General features: G+C 59.6%; 1 protein-coding gene across 5 annotated transcripts in view; it reads left to right on the top strand.

Annotated features, from left to right (window-relative positions):
• The first annotated feature begins 15564 nt into the window (after positions 1–15564).
• NFIC (nuclear factor I C) overlaps positions 15565–17233 on the top strand; it is a 43864-nt gene continuing 42195 nt past the window's right edge. For 4 of the 5 annotated variants that reach the window (XM_064469617.1, XM_064469616.1, XM_064469615.1 and 1 more), the window contains exon 1: positions 15588–15707. Coding sequence is in view for 1 of the 5 variants with exons in the window: in XM_064469614.1 (XP_064325684.1) it covers positions 15705–15707 (3 nt within the window). In the remaining 4 variants the exon portion in view is untranslated. Of the gene's footprint in view, positions 15708–17233 lie in introns of all 5 variants that reach the window. The other variant, XM_064469614.1, reaches the window with a different exon arrangement.

The following is a 17233-nucleotide window of genomic DNA, read 5'->3' as shown; positions in this document are numbered from 1 at the left end:
CCATGGCAGCATGTCGGCCACTCTGTGACACCAGCCCTTCCAGTGCCAAGACTGTCGCTGGTGGGTAGACCAGGGATCCTGCATCCCCCCCACCACAGCCTGTGCCTGGGTAGATGGGGTGGCTGGGAGGCAGAAGGTAAAGGGGCGTCCAGGCGGCATCACTGCTCCAATGACACCGAACCCTTCCCTGTGGTGCGGTTCCATAAGCTTTATACAAGAAAAGGCTTTTTCTCCTCCAGTTCCCAGGGTGCTGCTGCTCTGGGTCCCCCGGCGCCAAGGGCCCCACCACTGTGTCGGGGTGCAGAGCAAGGGGCTCCCAGCCCCACCACCACCGCCCCTAAGAGAGGACCAGGGTGCCCGGGGTTACCTCGGTTCGCAGGTGGCTTCCCCATGGCACCCAGAGCCGGGGTGCTGCCCGCCGCGGCCGGAGGCCACGGGCGATGGGCTCCCTGCGGTCCCCGCGGGCCGGGGCTCACCCGTGGGCGAGCACTAGATGGCAGCAGAAGAGCGCACACAGCCACGCTCAGCCCTGGCTCCGGGAGGCACCGGAACTGCACCGGGGGCCGCCGGCGGGGACACTCGGGCTGAGCCCGGGGACACCCCCGTGGCCGTCCCCGCTGCCCGCACGATGCCGTGGGATGCTCTGCCGTGGCCCCCGCCCGGGGCGGGTTGTGGAGGCTGGGGGCGGAATCAAGGTTTGGGGGCGACTGTGGGCGCGAGGGCGGGGGTGTGGGGGCCTTTTGGGAGAGGGTGGGGTGGGGGGGATATGGGGACCCTGGTCTGCTGGCACCCAGTGTGTCCTGGCACACTGTCATCTCCTCCCCTGGGTGTGGTGATGCTGTGGGGGCCCTTCCCACCCCAACACACACATGCTTGTGCAGAGGCACACACATATGTGCACATGCACACATACGCCACACACAGAGGCACATGCATGTGCTGGAATGCTCCCACCCACGTAAACACGTGTGCAAATACATATGCATGCAGACACACATGCACACTCCCATGCATGCACACACACCCATGCGTGTGCATGCACGCACATGCAGGTGCACGTATGCACAAAAACACACGCAGTGTGCATGGACATGGGCACACAAAAATGCATGCACACGCATTCACAGTCCCATGCACACGTGCACTGACATGCTCAGGCACCTGCACACACCTGTGTGCCCTCCCATGCACATACATACTTGTGCACACTTGCAGAGAGGCACATTGCATGCACACACATCCATGTAGGCACTTACACACACGCACAGACGTGCACAGCCCTTCCCAAGGTTGCTTGTTAAAAAGTACCCGGGTAGGTAAATAGGGGGCAAGGCTGGGGGCTGCTGTCCAGGGGGCTGGGGCCAGGGCGGCCACACTGGTGGGGTCTCAGCCCAACTGCTAATGACCCACGGCCAGTGCCAGCTCTCTAATCCATGCAGAGGTTCAGGACAAACTGTACCAGCGATTATATAAACTGACTTGCCTCTATTTATTTAATTCCCTTTTATTTATTTACTGCTCAGCCAATTGAGGGCAGGGGAGTGGTGCATCCCCTGGCCCCCTCCCAGCCCGCCTCAGTCCCGGCTGCCCGCCAGCCAGCATGAAGGGCTGCCATGGGCCTTGCTGGCACTCCACGCATCCTCCCACCACAGGCCTGAATGCGTACCTGTGTTCCTCAGTGTGTGCATGGTGGTGCCCCATGGCGCACTTTGAGGGGACACAGTAACACGCGGGTGTGTGCACACATGCAAACATGCAGCTGCGCACACCCATGTGTGTGCACATGTGTGAGTTCACATGCACAGGCATGTGCACGTGTCCATATGGACACACATGCACTTATGTCCACGTGTGCGAGCACATCTGTGCACAAACACCCCCATGTTTGCGTGCCGGCACTGTGCAGGGGGCGGTCAGCTCTGCCAGCTCCTGTCCCCTAACACAGGAGGTGATACAAGGACATGAGGCCCCAGCCATGTCCCCAAGGGGACAACAGCCGGCCGAGGCCCCGGCTGGGAATGGTGAGGGAGTACTTCCCATGGGAAAGGCACAGGACACGCTCGGGGTCCCCCTGTGTCCCCCGGCATGGCAGTGAGCCAGCGGGCTCCCCCCCCAACACCCTTCTCCCTCGGGGCTGACATGGGGGGGAGGCTTGGGGAGCAGCTGAAGGGGCGCAGGGTGGGGGATTCTGGACTCCTCACGCCCCTCCTGCCAGCTGCCCCCTCCCCACAGCATTGCCCGCCCTTCCCCCGCCATTACATAAAGGCACGATTACAGGAAATCAAGGGGCAAAGTGTCTCACTCGAATTAAGAACTGATTTCCTGTGGTTGCAGATTCACCTTCTGTGCTTGTTTATACCCCCGCCCCCCTGCCCACTTCGGTTAATGCTCCCCAGCACCGTTTGCCATTAACTGGCTCCGTCACCATGGGGAAAGTGACGCTGGGGCCCAGTTACCCCAGTATAGCCTGGACAGGGATGTGGTGGGAGCTCTGGCCCCATCCATCCTTGTCCCACTTCAGCAGGAGTGGGGAACCTGGGGTCCCGTCTGCTCTGCCGCCACCTGCCCAGTGCCCTTGGCCATGGCACCCCAATCTGCTCCTGTGCAGGGGAGAGGGCTGGCAACACGGGGAGGGCTCCAAGCCAAGAGTGGTGGGGCATGGCCAAGGCTCCCTCCTGTTCTCACATGGTCCCTCCACACCCTCCCCACCTCCCTGCACCCTGCCCGTACAGAGCCAGCCCATCCCAGCCACCCCGGCACAGCCTGGTGACCTCCCCCTCCCCATCACCAGCATCGCCCATCCCCAGATCTGCATCCCCCTCAGCAGCCTCCCAGTGCTCCCCACACTCCCGTTTTGTAAAGTGGGAGCAGGGACGGCTCGCCGGGAGCTGGGGCCGGGCGCCAGGGAACTGGGGCCAAGCCATTGTGCTGCACTGACGACTCGCACGGGAGAGCTGATGCTCCCGGATGAACCCAGATGGCACAGCCATTTCCTGGCTCATTTCTTCTATATTCCAAAAAAAAACCCAAAAAAATTTCTTAAACTAGTTAAGGTTGCTAAGAGACAACAATGTGCTTTACATGGTGCCTTACTGACAAAGCCCAGCTCTTAGTAAGCTCAGAAATTAATGGTGAGCGTCTTGGAAAGCCTACACTGCAGGGCCGGGGGCCTAGCGCGGTGGCCTTCTTTCTCCCCACAAAATACCCTTGACTCTGCTCCCAGCAGCCCCAGGGCTGGGGCAGTGCCGGGGCTGGTACCCCGCTATCACCCCCTCTCAGCCTCCCCGGGAGCCACAGTGTTTCGGAGCTGCCTGATTGGCACAGATACAGTGCCGAAAGCCGCCTCTGCGCCCATCTGTCGAACACCCACCAGCCCGGCTGGTCTGCGCTGCCTGTCCCTGGGGTGTTGGGTGCCATGAGCCTGGCTACAGGCACTAAATCAGCCATCGGTGTAAGAGCAAAGCGTTTCCGCATGGGGCCAGACCCAGTGTCTGCGCTGTCACTGGCAAAGCTGCGGCAGGGAGAAGGGTCAGGCTGGCCTCCTTGGCACAGGGCACGAGGCGGGTGCTGAGCACGCTGGGGCTTGGGTGCGGGCCCTGCTGGTGGCGTGTGCAGGCAGGAGCGGGCAGGGAGTGGGCGCCAGGCAGGGCTGGCAGCCAGCTGGCGTGGAAGGGCTGCTGTGGGCGTTTGCGAGCAGTGGGCAACACCCTGTAGTCGGCAGAGGGTGATGGGGGATGGGCCGAGGTTGTCCCCTCTGCCACTTGCCAGCCATCCCTGACGTGCTACCCCCAGCCTGCCACCACACTGGGTGTCCCCAGGGGATGGCTCCTTCCCAACCAGCATCCTAGCCATCGGGGACCCCAGTGGGGACAGCATGGGAGACAGGGGATGGCCGGGATGGGGGACAGGGCACGGGTAGGAGGTGATGAAGGAGGCGAGGCCAGGATGCTGTTTGGGAGAAGCTGGTCAGGGGGGCACAGCACAAAGTTTGGGGCACCTTGGGCTGAGGATGGGCACTTTCATTGCTCCAGCGTCTGGCTCCACCACCCTGCCTTTGTCACAGCTCCCAGAGGAGCTCAGCACCCTCGTTTCTCCCTCCACTGGTGATGTGGGTGCTCCAGCCCCCACAGTGGGGTGAAGCAGGACCTAAGCATCCCCATGTCCCCCAGCTCCAGGTGCTGGCTTGGTGCCCAGAACAGTGCCAAACCCAGCCTCAGCCCCACCACAGCTCCCACCCCTGGGGAAAGGGGATCCTGCGGGCTCCTGGCTGCTCCCAAAACAGTCCAGGAGGAAAAACTGGTGCAGGAGCACATGTGTGAGGAAGAGGAGGATCTGGGGGGTGGGTAGCACCTCACTTGCGCAGGTCCCGGGCACCCATCAGCACATGGAGCCTGGGAACGGCGATGGCAGAGTTGACTTTGGCTGGGATGCGCGACTCCCACTCCCACCTCGCCCTGCCGGCGGCGGCTTCTCCCAGCGCCAGCCCCCACAGCCTGGAGGGGGGCCAGCACCCCCACTCCCCGCGGCACTGCCCCATGGCATCCCTGGGCACAGGGGGGTGATGGACACTGGTGGCGGGGGGCGGGGGGATGCCACCCCGCAGCATCTCCCGCTCACCCAGTGCCCCCTCCCTGGGAGGGCGCAGGTACCAGTTCTCCCAGCACAGGGGCAGGTGGGGGCCGGGGCCAGATCAGTGCCTGCCTTGGCCACAGCCCCAGCTTTTCAGCTTAGCACTCAAATCAGCTTGCAAGGTGGCATCTGCTTAGCACCCAAATCCCCAGCCAGGGCTAAAAATAACCCCCTGGGCTTGGCAGGTGGCAGCTGGCACCGCTCAGCACTGCCTTGGCACCACTGTGGAGGGGCCCTGGAAATGCCACTGACGGGGGGTGGGTGGCACAGGGACAAGGACTGGGGGACAGGAGCTGGGCCCATCACTTAGCCAGGTGCCCTTGGCTGCCACGGGGCACCTCGGGGCTCTTGTCCCTGGGGAGGAGGGAGGTGGCCCAGCAGTGCCACCAGTCCCTCCCACTGGCACAACTGGGAGTGGTGCCAGGTGCTTCAGGCCTCACAAGCGGGGCCAGGGATTTTCACCCACTGGCAGAATCTCTGCGGTAAACCCAGGAGGGTGTTTCAGGGGGAGGGTTTAATGTTCTCATCCTCCCCCTATGACACCAGTGCTGCTCTTACACCGCCTGTGCCCACCCTTGTCCCTGGCACAGCCCCAGTGCCTGGCCCCACAAACCCCATGCCCCTGCCTGCAAGTTCGTGCAGCCTCAGCCCACAGGGGAGGCGTTTGGGGAGTGCTGGTGCTGGGACACCTTAGCTCTGGGGAGGGGCACGGGGTCACCACTACTACACTGGAGGTGGGAAGCTGAACTCACAAAGCCTCAGCCCGTGTCCCTGCAGCCCCCAGGGCGGTCAGGAAAAGCTGTCACCCGCCCTGGCACTGGCGCCTTCACACCTGCGGGGATGGGGATGAGGTGCCCCCAAGCCCCTCTCTGGCAGCGCCTGTGCCTGGCAGCTCCCAGCTGCCTGGGCCACACCGTGCCTGCCTTGCAGCACACTCAGAACATCGCCAGAGCCATTACCAGTTTAAAAATAGCATCTCAGCAGAGTGCAACCGCGTTCCCTAAAAGCCATGTGGTTTGAGTTAGAGGATTAATTGGAAATGCTTATTTTGATTTGCAAAGTGATGGGATTTTTCCAGGGCATTTTGAAAGGAAAAAAGTCTGAATTTAATTATCACTACTCCAAAAAGCACCATGGGACTGAGTGTTTGAGGCCGTGTCATGTTTGCTTCACACCCCTCTCCAAAATGCAGGCGGGCCGTGGGGGATGCGGCAGGGACGCGGAGGGGATGCCTTGCTGTGCCCCACACCCGCTGTCAGGCGGGTCCCCAGCTCCAGTAGAGGGCGAGGGGCCGGGGCCACAAGTCCGCCGGCCACTGCCGGTCCCGAGGGCGCAACTACCAGCAGAGCCCACCGGGCAGCCCACGATGGGCAGCACCGCGCATCCCGGTGTGGCTCAGGCACAACGGGAACTCGGGGGAACCATGTCAGAACAGGCCAGGCCCGGTTTTGGAAGGGTTTTCTTTCACCAAGTTGCTTTGTTTTTACCAAAACGTATTTTCAGCAGTAATTGCCTTGCCTTTTTTTTTTTCCTCAGGGAAAGCAACATTTTCAATTACAGTTCTCTGGCTTTCCATTGAAAAATGAAAAGTAAATGCTCTTGCACGCTGGCAAAATGTGGAAACATGTCTAGGAATATTTTTGTCCAAATGAAAACAGTTTCAGTTCGTTTTCAAGATCTCTTTTTTCCTGAAAAGAAACCACAGTTGCCTTACCAGTTATTCTAGTTGGACTGGTTTCAAGACAGACTTCCCAGTTCAGAGGCTGGAGCTGGGTCTGCGGTGCTACAGGGCAGGTGGTGCGGGGCTCCCCAGCAGCCCCAAGCCGGTCGCCACAGCACTTTCTGCTGCCCATAGAAAGACGGGGCAGGAGCAGGGTGAGACCCACCTGCAGCCGGCACAGCCCTGCACCGCAGTGTTGGTGGGTCTGGGGTGCATGGGCTGGACAGACCCAGCCCCACAGCCGGCAATGCTCCATGCAGGAGGCTGGGGCTGGCAGGGTCCTCCCCAAGGCTTGGGGGATGTGACCCAAACCCCACATTTATGGGAAAATTTGGGAGCCAGGCATTGCACCGTGCTCCCCAGAGCCCTGCTCCCCTCTCAGGGTCAGGCACAGGTGCAGCACAGCGGTGCCTGGGAACTCCTCCGTCATCTTCCTTCCGTGCTAACAGGCTCTCGGGGTGAGGAACCACTGCCCCGGCCCCACTTTTTGCAATCAGTTTTGTTTCCCTGTGCATTTGTGCCCTTGGCACAGAAGTGGCAGCCGGGGGCTGAGGGGGGGTAACAGGCAGATGCAGTGTATGCAGGGCTGGGATGAGGGACGCAGCTTTGCACAGCACCTGGCTGCAGCAGAGCACCCGCAGGGGCCTGCTCCTGGCCAAAGAAACCCTGAATTCAGGGTGCCTCCATCCCTCCAAAACACTCTTTATTTGGAGGGTCTGTCAGCTTCCAAGCCTCCCAGACAGGTCTAGGCCTCAGAGCCCGGTCGGGATGGAGGGGATGGGACACACGGATGCAGGACAGCGCTGTGGCAAGGAGTCTGTGCCACAGGAGCTGTTGGCTCTGCATGCACCAAAGTCCTGCCATGGTGGAGGAAGGGGAAGACAAAAAAATCAACGCGCCGAGCTGGGAGTGGGGTGCAAGACCCCATGTCTCTGCCGCAGCGACAGCCCTCACCCCAAAAGGCACAAAAATGTTGGTTTAAAAAGATTCAGGATCTGACAGGAAAAACCTCCCGTGTGTGTGTGATCTGCTCCCACTGCCATCGACGGCAAAAAGCCAGCACAGAGCTGTGCCTCAGTTTCCCCCCTCCTAACACAGCGGGAGGAGGTGATTCTCCTGCAGCGCCATGGGAATGGGCCAGCAGGGACAGACTGTGCCTCCTGCCCCAGCAGGCAGCCTGGGGCAGGGACCGCAGAGCCCCTCTTCACCCCGGAACAGCTGGAGTTTTGGGCTGAACCCCAAACTTGGGGAGCAGCAGCTGGGAGGCTTCGGCCCCACTCTCGCAGGAGCGACCCGGGAGCTGCCGGGGAGGGAGACGAAACAGCCCCAGCACTGACAGGCGGCAGGAGGATGTTTGCTGGCACAGTCATGTGGCTCCCACCACATATTTACACATGGGAGCAAGCCAGCCCCGGTGACAAACATGGTGCCACTTGGGTAAACACAGCCCCTCTGAGGAGATGCATCCACAGCCACTGTAGGAAAAGACCCAGGAAAAAAAAAAAGGAAAAAAGAGAAAAAAGCAAAAAAGAGGGGAAATAAGGGAAGGGAGGAAAAGAAAAAAAAGGTTGGAAAAAAAAAGGCAGAAAATAAAGAAAAGCAAAAAAAAAGCCAAGCAATTCCCTTAAAAAAAATTTTTTTCCCCTCGCTTGCTGCAAAGCAGGTTGAGAGAACTGCTGGGAGCTGAACGCCCTGTTTTCTGTACTTCCCGTAAAAAAAAAAAAAGGCAACAACCAGCAGCCCAAAGCAGGGATACAAAGTCCACTTGTCACCTGCCGGTTGCACCCTCCCACCCTACGGTGGCAGCTGGGTGCTTGCGCAGGGCTGCTGGTGCACAATAGCGGCTGTTGTTGCTGGATCCCGGAGCTGGCTGGGTTTCAGGGCCGGGCAGAGCATGTGCTGGCAGCCAAGGGCTGGTGTCGCTGGTGTTAACTCTCCAGGCCCTGCTCAGAGCCCCTGTGCGTGAAACGGAGGGAACCGGCCACTGAATCCCCACTCCCTGGCATGGCGTGGAATGAGGAAACTGAGGCAGGGGCACCTTCACCTGGGCAAGGGGACGGGCTCGACCCTCCGCAGCCTGTGAACTTGCTGCCCCAGCCCCTCTCCCTGCAGTAACTTCGGGTTTACGAGCCAAGTCTAGACCAGGACCGTGAAACATCATCCCCCCCGTGCCCCCCTGCCAGGGCTACACGAGGCCCCCACCTGCCCCGCAGAGGTCCCTGGCCCCTGGCGCCACTTGCCGGCACCACGAGGCCATACGGCACCCACCACCACTGGGGTGCTGCCGAAACGTGGCGTGGTGGTGCTCCCTCCAGGGCAATGCACCTTGGGGGGCCGTCACGGCAGCCATGTGTCCCCTGCGTGTCCCCGTGTCCCCCAGGGAGCCTCTGGCAGGTAGCACAGCATCCCTCGGTGCCTGCTTCATGTGCCTGGGCTGGCTGGCGCCTGGACTGCCTGCCAGTCCGCAGGCTGTGACGTCACAGTGCGAGCGCTACGCTGGCACTGCGCATCCCTTGCCACCACCCCAGCCCCTCGCTCACCACCCCGGGGTGCTGCAGAGGGGATGAACCCCCCCCGGCAAAACACTGCAGGCAGCCAGGCCGGTGCTCTCCCCAGGCTGGAACAACTCAATGCCCTGTGCCGAGCGCTCTGGGCAGCGTGTCTCCTGCCAAGGCCTGGGGCCGGTGAGCACAGCTGCAGGCGGGTGCTGCCACCTCCGCACCCAGCGAGCACAGCCCCAGCGCCAGCAGCTCACACAACTGCCACAACCACAAAAGCCATTTTTTCTTCCCCACTCGGCCGAGCTGCCCGGTCCCACAAAATAAAAAAAATAACAATGACATGGAAAATTCTATAATATCCCTTTCCAGATTCTTGGATTTGGCTTTCACTAATTCAAAGCAGACCCCAGAGGGGGTGGGGGGAGTCAAATCAAACCAGAATCAGGACATGGAAAGCCAATTTTTGCAAAAAAACCCCAAGCCAGCAACCCCAACATTTGAATGCAGCAGGGGGGAAAAAAACCCACCACATTTAATGTGTGCTTAAAAACAAATGAGCAATGGTATACTTTTTAATTAGGAGCCTATTACTTACAGTATGCTCAGCATCCGAGTAATTTTCCTCGTAAAATTGTGGCGGATAAGGGGGAAAGCGAGCCCTTTGTGCAGCCGGAGAGCTTTGTGAGGCGAATATTCATGCCAATTTGTTTGCAGTAATTGGTTTAGCTATAGATGTAGGCTGGCAATTGATTATGTGAGTTGCTAAACTTTTCCTGGAGAAGGGACCCTTTGCCCGATATTACTTTTGCATATGCCTCTGGTTCACGTTGCTTTGGGACGCGTCTCTGTGCACCAGTGCAATTGGAAGCTCATTCTGGAAAACTAATATAATTCTTTGCCGTTCTTTCCCTTCAAACTTTCTTCTTGCAAATTCCAGCCCAGTTTTCTCATCTGGCAAACAAAACCCTTGGAGAAACCATTTCCTACTGCAGCAAATGCCTCGTCCAAAGGGCCACCCATGGGGCTGGGGCCAGCACTGGGCTCCCACTGCGGCGTGGCGGGCACGAGGGCTGCGCCTGGAGCATGAACCCCCACGCCTGGCCCCGGTGTTGGACCGGAGCGACTGGGCGATGGTGATTTTCCATTGCTGCTGCTGGGGCATTTGGCCCCCGGCACTGGTCTGGAGCCCCAGTCCCTGATATTACGTGCACCAGGAGAACGGGGGCTCGGGACCAGGCACAGCCTCCCTGCTGCGGTGGGCAGTGAGGCAGAACCGCGGGAGCAGCAGCAGGAGCAGGTAGCTCGTTACCTCCCCGTGCTTCTGTTTGCTTTGGCAACTGATTAAAATCCCCCCACAATTCCTCCTCCCCTCCCGCTCGGGCTCCAAAACGCCAGCACTGGCTGCTTTTGTCCTCCCCAGGCTTTGGCAGCTCCCGGGGACTGACCCCCCAGGGGACAGGGGTGCCAGCCGGGTACCGGGGCGCAGAGCCCCGATGTGCTCATCACACCCACCGCCAACCACTTTCACTTTCTGCTCCCCAAAGCTGGTGAGAAGCTTCCCTGCTCCTCCACCCTCCCCCCCAGCAAAGCCATATTTGGGGTCAATTTTGTCATCCCCCACCCTTGGGTGCTGCTCACATTGGCCCACGGGTGTTTTGGAGGCCCCCAGTATCGGGGCGCTGCTGGGAGCAGCGTGGCGGCGGCACCTGCCTGCAGCGTGCGGGTGCAGAGCCACATTGCCATGCCAAGGAAGCCATGAGGGCTGTGGCACAGAGCTGGCCACGCTCCTGAAGCTGAGCCCTCCCCGGCTGCCAGGGCCACGGGGCATCCGCGGCTGTTTGGCAGCTTTGCTGAGCAGCACAGGGACGACGGCAGGAGCCCCCGTCTGCCAGGTCCGTCTGCAGGGAGGGGAAGAAAAGCGAATCTGGATGCACTCGCACTGAGCTAAGAGACGGGGCCATATTTCCTCCCACTCCAGAAATTTCCCAAATTCCCAATACTAACATGACAAACCAGCCCTAGAGAGTGGCCACACCTGATTTATTTCTTTTTTTTTTTTTTTGTGGGGGGTGGAAATCAAGTGAGGAGATGTTTCCTGGTTGCATTTGGGGTTTGGTTGTTGGTTGGGTTTTTTTAATCGAGTGAAATTTTGGCATTTGTGAGAGTTCCTGGCGCTTCCATCTACACGTGTCTGCAAAAACCCCACTGGGGCTTTGCACTGGCCGAGCCCCCAGGTCAGGGTCGGCAGCGGCACTCCAGCCCTGCGGGTGGATTTGAAGCTGTTTGGCAGCAGCAAGGCCAGTGCACACAGGAGAAAAGATGAAAATCCTCCCTTCTGATGTAAAGAAACAAGTTTTAGGGTCAGTTCGGGGAAGATCAGCCCAGGGAAATCAGGCTTCCCGGTGCAGAGCAGCGTGGGAGCCAGGAAAGGGTTGCAAAGGGGGTTTCTCACCGGCCGTGGCTCTTCAAGGGCTGGTTTCCAACAAACCTGGGGGGAAGAGGTGGTGTTTGAGCTGATGAAATAAATAGAGGGGGAAAAAAATGTGGGGATTTATTTTTTTGTTTTTACATCTAACCTGCAGCAAAAAAAAAAAAAGCGCCACAGCAAAAATCCTGAAAAACCTTGAAATTCCTGCAGAATAATTCACTGAAATCTGCTAGAAGTTTTAAAACTGAAATCGCCCCCCTTGTCAGCAACAATTTCACCAGTTAAAAACTTGCTTTATAAAGAAAGAGAAAAGGGAAAAATAAAATATTTTTTCATTGCACGTTTTGGCTTTGAATTGAGCCGGGCCAGACCTCTGCCTGTTTGGGACTCGGGCCAAGAGCCATATGCAGGAATAAAGTAAATAAATTCTGGTCAAAACCAGAATATTCTTCTTAAAAGTTACTTTAAAAGCAAAGAAAGGCAGCAACAAAACTGTCCCAACGTGGGTTATTTCCCTTTCTCTTTCTTTCCAGTGAGGGACGTGGCTAGGCGGCGCTGGCAGTCCCAAGGGCTGCACCCAGCAGAATGGGACCTTTGAAAAAACCCTGCAAAAATGCTAGAAATGAGCCCAAGAAAAGGGCTAATGAGGCTGGGGGATATTTTCCCTTGGTGATGGGGGGGGTTACCCAGCCCCGCGCTGCTCCACAGGTATCTGCACCCCCTTGGCTGAGCCCAAAAGTTGGCATCAAGGTGTCTTAGCAGCACAAATCAACCATTAAATGCTCTTTAGAAATAAAACCCAGCTTTGAGGAGGGGCAAGCACAGCTGTCTTAGCCACCAGGGCCGTGCCGGGGGCTGTCCGGTGCTGTTTGGGCTGACACCCGGCAGGGGCTCTTGCCCACAGGCCAGCCGGGGGGGCACAGGGCGGTGGGGAACGGCATGAACCCCCAGCGTGGGATTTCACTGGCTTTGCAGCAGCAAATTTCACTGGGGGGGGACACACACAAATTTCCACTTGTTCCCAGCACTGATTTCACAGACGAGTGGTCGGAAGCCTGCAGCCAGGCTGAGATGTGCACCCAAGGCATGAAATAAAGGGCCTGATCCAGACTCTCCATCTCTGTGCCAAAATAGGAGTAACTCAGCTTCAACTGCCAGGGTTCAACCCTTGTGAAAATCCATTAGGAGAAACAGAACAGGACCCCAAATCCCCCCCTTTTTTTTCTTATTTGAGGAAGCAGGGATGTCCTGCACAGGAAAATTAAATTGGGTTTGGATTCTGCCCTCCCCCCCCCCCGAAAATGCTGTTTAGAGGCAGCCTGGAAACAACAGAAAAAAAGAATTATTGCATTTTTGGTGGTTTTCTGCCTGGGTTTACACTAGGAATTGGGGCTGAGGCTGGGGTGGCTGCACCAGGGCCAGGGAACTGGGAACCGGGGCTGGCTGGGACAAGCGGGGATGGGTTGGTAGTGGGGTCCAGCAGCTGCTCCCCAGCCCTGCAACAGTGCCGCCTGCCTGCACCCCCACAGCCCACCTGCACCCCACAGCCTGCCTGCACCCCCACAGCCCGCCTGCACCCCTGGGGCTGAGTGAAACCCCTCCCGCAGCGGGGCACAAGGATCAGCGCTGCGGCTGGCCAGGACGTCTCCCACGCTGGGACCCGCAAGTGCCATTTGCTGTGCCGAGATTATTTCAGCCCGGGGTCATTGCCATTATGGTGTGTGCAGGATCAGTCCCCAGGCCCCTCGCCGGGATGGGAGAAATGGAATTCATTCGGGGCTGCTGGAAACCCACGGGGGTGTCTCAGAGACGAGGCCGGCAGCCCTTCAAGCCCGGCTTCGAATCATCCAGGAAATACTTTAACAGCATTACAAAAATAAATAAGGCAGAACCCCCTTCCCCACCGTCCCGTGGCCCAGGCCCTTGCAGAAGTGAAAATAAAACCCCAGCCCCACTTTTTCTCACACCCTCCCCCATCATCCCCAGCCCCCTTTCTCCTCCTCAGCCTGGCACCCCTGGCCCATCAGGGCCCATCGAACACCCACGTCCTCCCCAAAACATGAGGAGCCAAGGAATTGCCGCAGCGAAAGGCAGCACTGGCAGGAGGGAGGGGAGCTGCCAGGCAGGCACCGATGGCAGCCTCGGAAGTGGTTAAAAACTGGCAAATTCTTCCCCGGGTTTATTTTTGCGCTGTATCTCACCCAGTGTCAGGCAGAAAATGAAAACTGTATTCTGTGAGGAAAGTTACCGCCGCATTTACATTCCTTAAGGCTTATGGAGCTGGGACGAGGCAAGTGAACTGCTCATTTCAGCCAGAAACCTTTTTTTCGTCTTTACAACAGGGAAGTGGCTTTTTGGGGGGGGAGCAGATGGTGATTAAAAAAAAACACACAAAAGTTCTAGAGCTTGTAAAGATAAAGAATTTTTTTTATATATAGAAAGCTGGAACCAAATTAGCTCTCATTTCCATAAGGCCGATTGCCGTACTTCGGTGTCTGACAAAACTTGAACGGCAGTAAAATACACCCTGTGAACGCACAAATTGTGCCATGTAACATCCAGTATCTTGGTATGTGCACGGTGGGTTTAGCACGTGAAGGGGATACGGGGATGAATAAAATAAACCTCTAGTGTACACAAAATCCCTGTTAAAATCGAGCTGATCCATTGTAAAAACGCTCAGGGCTCACTGAGTCCCCCCCAAAAAAAAGAAAAAAAAAAAGAGGGAGAAAATAATGAAATAAAAACATGGGGAATATCAGCGTAGCTCGCTTTAATTTTATTTCAAAAGTATGGAATAAATTATTTAGCATATTATTTATCACACTGAAATCATTTGAGTGCAAGACAGGAGATTATGTTCCTGTTTGTTCAAGGCTATGGAGTGTGCCTGAGAACACGGCCGCACAGCGCCCGCTTCGCCCCTTCACAAACTGGGGGGGGGGGAAATCTAATTGTTGTTCCCTTCCTATAGAAAAATATGGTTATTTGAAAGGATTAAAAGATTAAAGGATTACTCGATAACAAGGGTTAAAAATACAGGGCCAGACACAAAAGGGCTCGGCAGAACCGAAGGGAAGCGCTCCCCCACAAGCGCCCTTTGCCGCTCCCACACCAAACCCGGCTCCCAGGGTGCTGCCAACTTTCCGAGCGGGACCGGGGCGGGGGGCAAACCCCAGCCACCCCGCGATGAAGCCCCTGTACCAGCTGCAAGGCGGCCTGTGGCTTTAAGAGAGAGCGGGTGCTGAGGGGGGCATAAGGGAAAGGGGGGTCAGGGATGGGGCACCCTGGAGGGAATGGGGGCGGGGGTGGGGGATGCTCGGGGGGGTCCCGGAGTCTGGGGGGGAGGTGTCGGTGGGGCAGGGATGGGGGTGGCGGCAGGTCTGCGCCCCCCTGATGGGGGTGACGGGGGGTGTCCGGAGAACAGGGGTGGAGGTGGTCGTGGGGATTGGGGTGCTCGTGAGTTAGGGAGAGGGGCCGCCGGTGTGCGGGGCCGGGAACACGCCGTGGGCCCGGTGCAGGGGCGGGCTGTGCGGGGCCGGGGGTTGCCCGCGGCTCCTCCCAGCTCTGCGGTAGCTCCGCACCGGGGCCGCACCCCCCCATCCCTCCCTCCCTCCGCCCACCCGCGCCTGGCAGGGCCGGGGGCGGCCCCGCGCCTCCCTCCGCAGCCCGCCGGTCCCGGGGGGGCCGCGCTGCAGCCCCCGCCACCTACCAGCACCAGCTGGGGGCCACCGTCGCGCTGCCGGGCGAGCAGGGTCGGGGCCGGAGCCTTCCTCCTCTTCCCTCTCCCTCCCCGCCCCCGCAACGGGAGCGTCCCCTCCGCAGCGCCGCCGGTGCCCCGGGCGAGGGGAGGAGGCAGAGGAGGAGGAGGCGGCGGCGATGGGGTCGGGGCGCTGCGGGCTGCGAGGAGGAGCCGTGCCCGGCCGGAGTTGGGCTTCGCTGGGGGGGGGGCGGGGGGGATGCCGGCTTCTCTTTGCCATAGGCGCAGCCCGGCGCGCCGCCGGCCTCCGCCCGCGCTCGTTTATTGTTTTTATTCAAAATTATTTAAATTATTTTTTTTAATTAATTTTTTTCCCCTTTTAAAATCAGCCCCCCCCCCCCTCCCGCGGCGCATGACGCCGGGCTGAGCTCGGGCCCGCCGCGCTCCCCCCGGCCCCGCCGCCCCTCCGGCACTCAGCGGCTGCGGCCCGGCCGGAGCGTGGCCCTGGGCAGGCGGGCGGGGCCGGAGCGGCGCTGAGCGCCCGCCGCCCTTGGGGGGCTTTTATTATTAATTAGTCTTGGGTAATTTTTTTTTTATTCTCTTTGGGGCTACCCCCCCCTTCGGCTCGGTGGAAAACACACGTTTTAAGAACAAAATACCAAAAAAGCCCACCCTCTTTGCTTTGCTTTTCGCAGCAACTTGGAAGCCCGTTAATTGCACTTGGCTATGGTAGGTCCCATGACACTTTCATTTTCTCTTCTACTTTCCTCCTCTTCCCCCCAACCCCCACCCCACCCGCGTGCGTGTCTTCGCGTGAGTACCCACGAACAAAAGTTGCCTGCGGGGGAGGAGGCGACGGGCCTGGGGTGCTGCCGGCAGCGGAGTTTAACAGGGTGTGTGTGGGGGGAGGGGGGGCCGGAGTGGAGGTGCCGCCGTCTCTCCTCCCCCTGCCCACCCCGCCGCACACCCCACTCCCCGCGGGCCCTGGGGGGGGAGGGGCGGAGGCGGGAGCCGCCCGGCGGGGAGGTCGCGGCACGGGGGGAGCCTCCGCAGCCCGCCGAGGGCTGGATGGAGCTGAAAATGGCCGCTAAAAAAAAGGGGGCGGAGAGGCTCGACAGCCGCACCGACTTGAACTTGGAAGTGACGCCTGGGAGGGTCGCGCTCAAGTCCGCGCCGCGCCATGCGGGGCCACCCTGCCCGCACCGGGGGCGGGGGGTTGGGGGCGAGGGAGAAACCGAATCGCTGTTCTCGATGTAACAATAAAAACATCCCTCCCCGGCCCCGCCGTGCTGGGTTTCGCCTCCTGCCGGGCCACGGCTCCCCCCTCCCCCCGGGGCAGGGAGGGTGCGGGGGTGGGGCCCGGCCGTGAAGTTTGCGGGGAGCCTGTGCCGCCGCCGGGTTGTTTTTAATGGGGGCAGGGATTGAACCCCAAACCCCCGGGGGGGGCTCATCCTTGGGGGGGCGGTAAAAGTTGGGAGTGAAGATCAGTGGTGCGGGGAGGGGGCTCCGGCAGGGCGTGCCCGGGGGCAGCTGCGGGGCCGCTCCCAGCTCCGGCCCCGCAGCGGTCCCTGCCTGCGTTTCAGGTCACTGCAGGGAGCAATTAAAAATAAAAATACACACACACCCCACCCCCCCATATGCGTGTCCACAGGCCGTGGGAGCGGGGCTCGGCGCCCCGCACGCCATCTCGCACGGCCCCGGCTCACTCACAATTCGGAACCGGGGATTCCCTTTGTTTTTCTCGCCCTGCCCGCTCTCTAATTAGCCCGTACGGGCGCCTACGGCCCGGGGGGGCGGCGGGGGGTGGGTTCTGCAGCGAGAACTTGTGGTTTGCAGTTCGCCCGGCTCCGCTTTTGCTCTTTTTCATCTTTGTGCGCCCGGGGCTGGGGGGACGCGGGGCTGCCCGGGGGGGGCTCCTCCCCCGCCCGGTACCGGGGAAGAGCGTCGAGCTGCCGCCGGTCATTTAATAAAGGGGGTGGGTGGCGGGAAGAGAAACTAAGCGTCTCCCAGCGGGGTGCCCCCCCCCCCGGGCTGTGGAGGGGGCGCATCCCCCGGCCGCTGCCCAGAACTTGCACATGAATTTGCAGGTTTTTGGGGTTTTTTTCTCGCTTCTCGTCGTATTGACTCCGTTTATTTAAAAAATAGAAATTAGAAAACCCAAACCAACAGAAAATGGGGGGGGGTTGGCCCGGCCACGGCGGAACTCGCCGACCCGCGGGGCGGCGGCGGCGGCCCGCCCCGCCCCGCCGTGCCTC

This window comes from Phalacrocorax carbo, chromosome 19, assembly GCF_963921805.1.
Source record: "Phalacrocorax carbo chromosome 19, bPhaCar2.1, whole genome shotgun sequence".
NCBI classification, from domain to species: Eukaryota; Metazoa; Chordata; class Aves; order Suliformes; family Phalacrocoracidae; genus Phalacrocorax; species Phalacrocorax carbo.
Note: the sequence above shows the minus strand (reverse complement) of the source record. Positions and strands in the feature narration are given on the sequence as shown.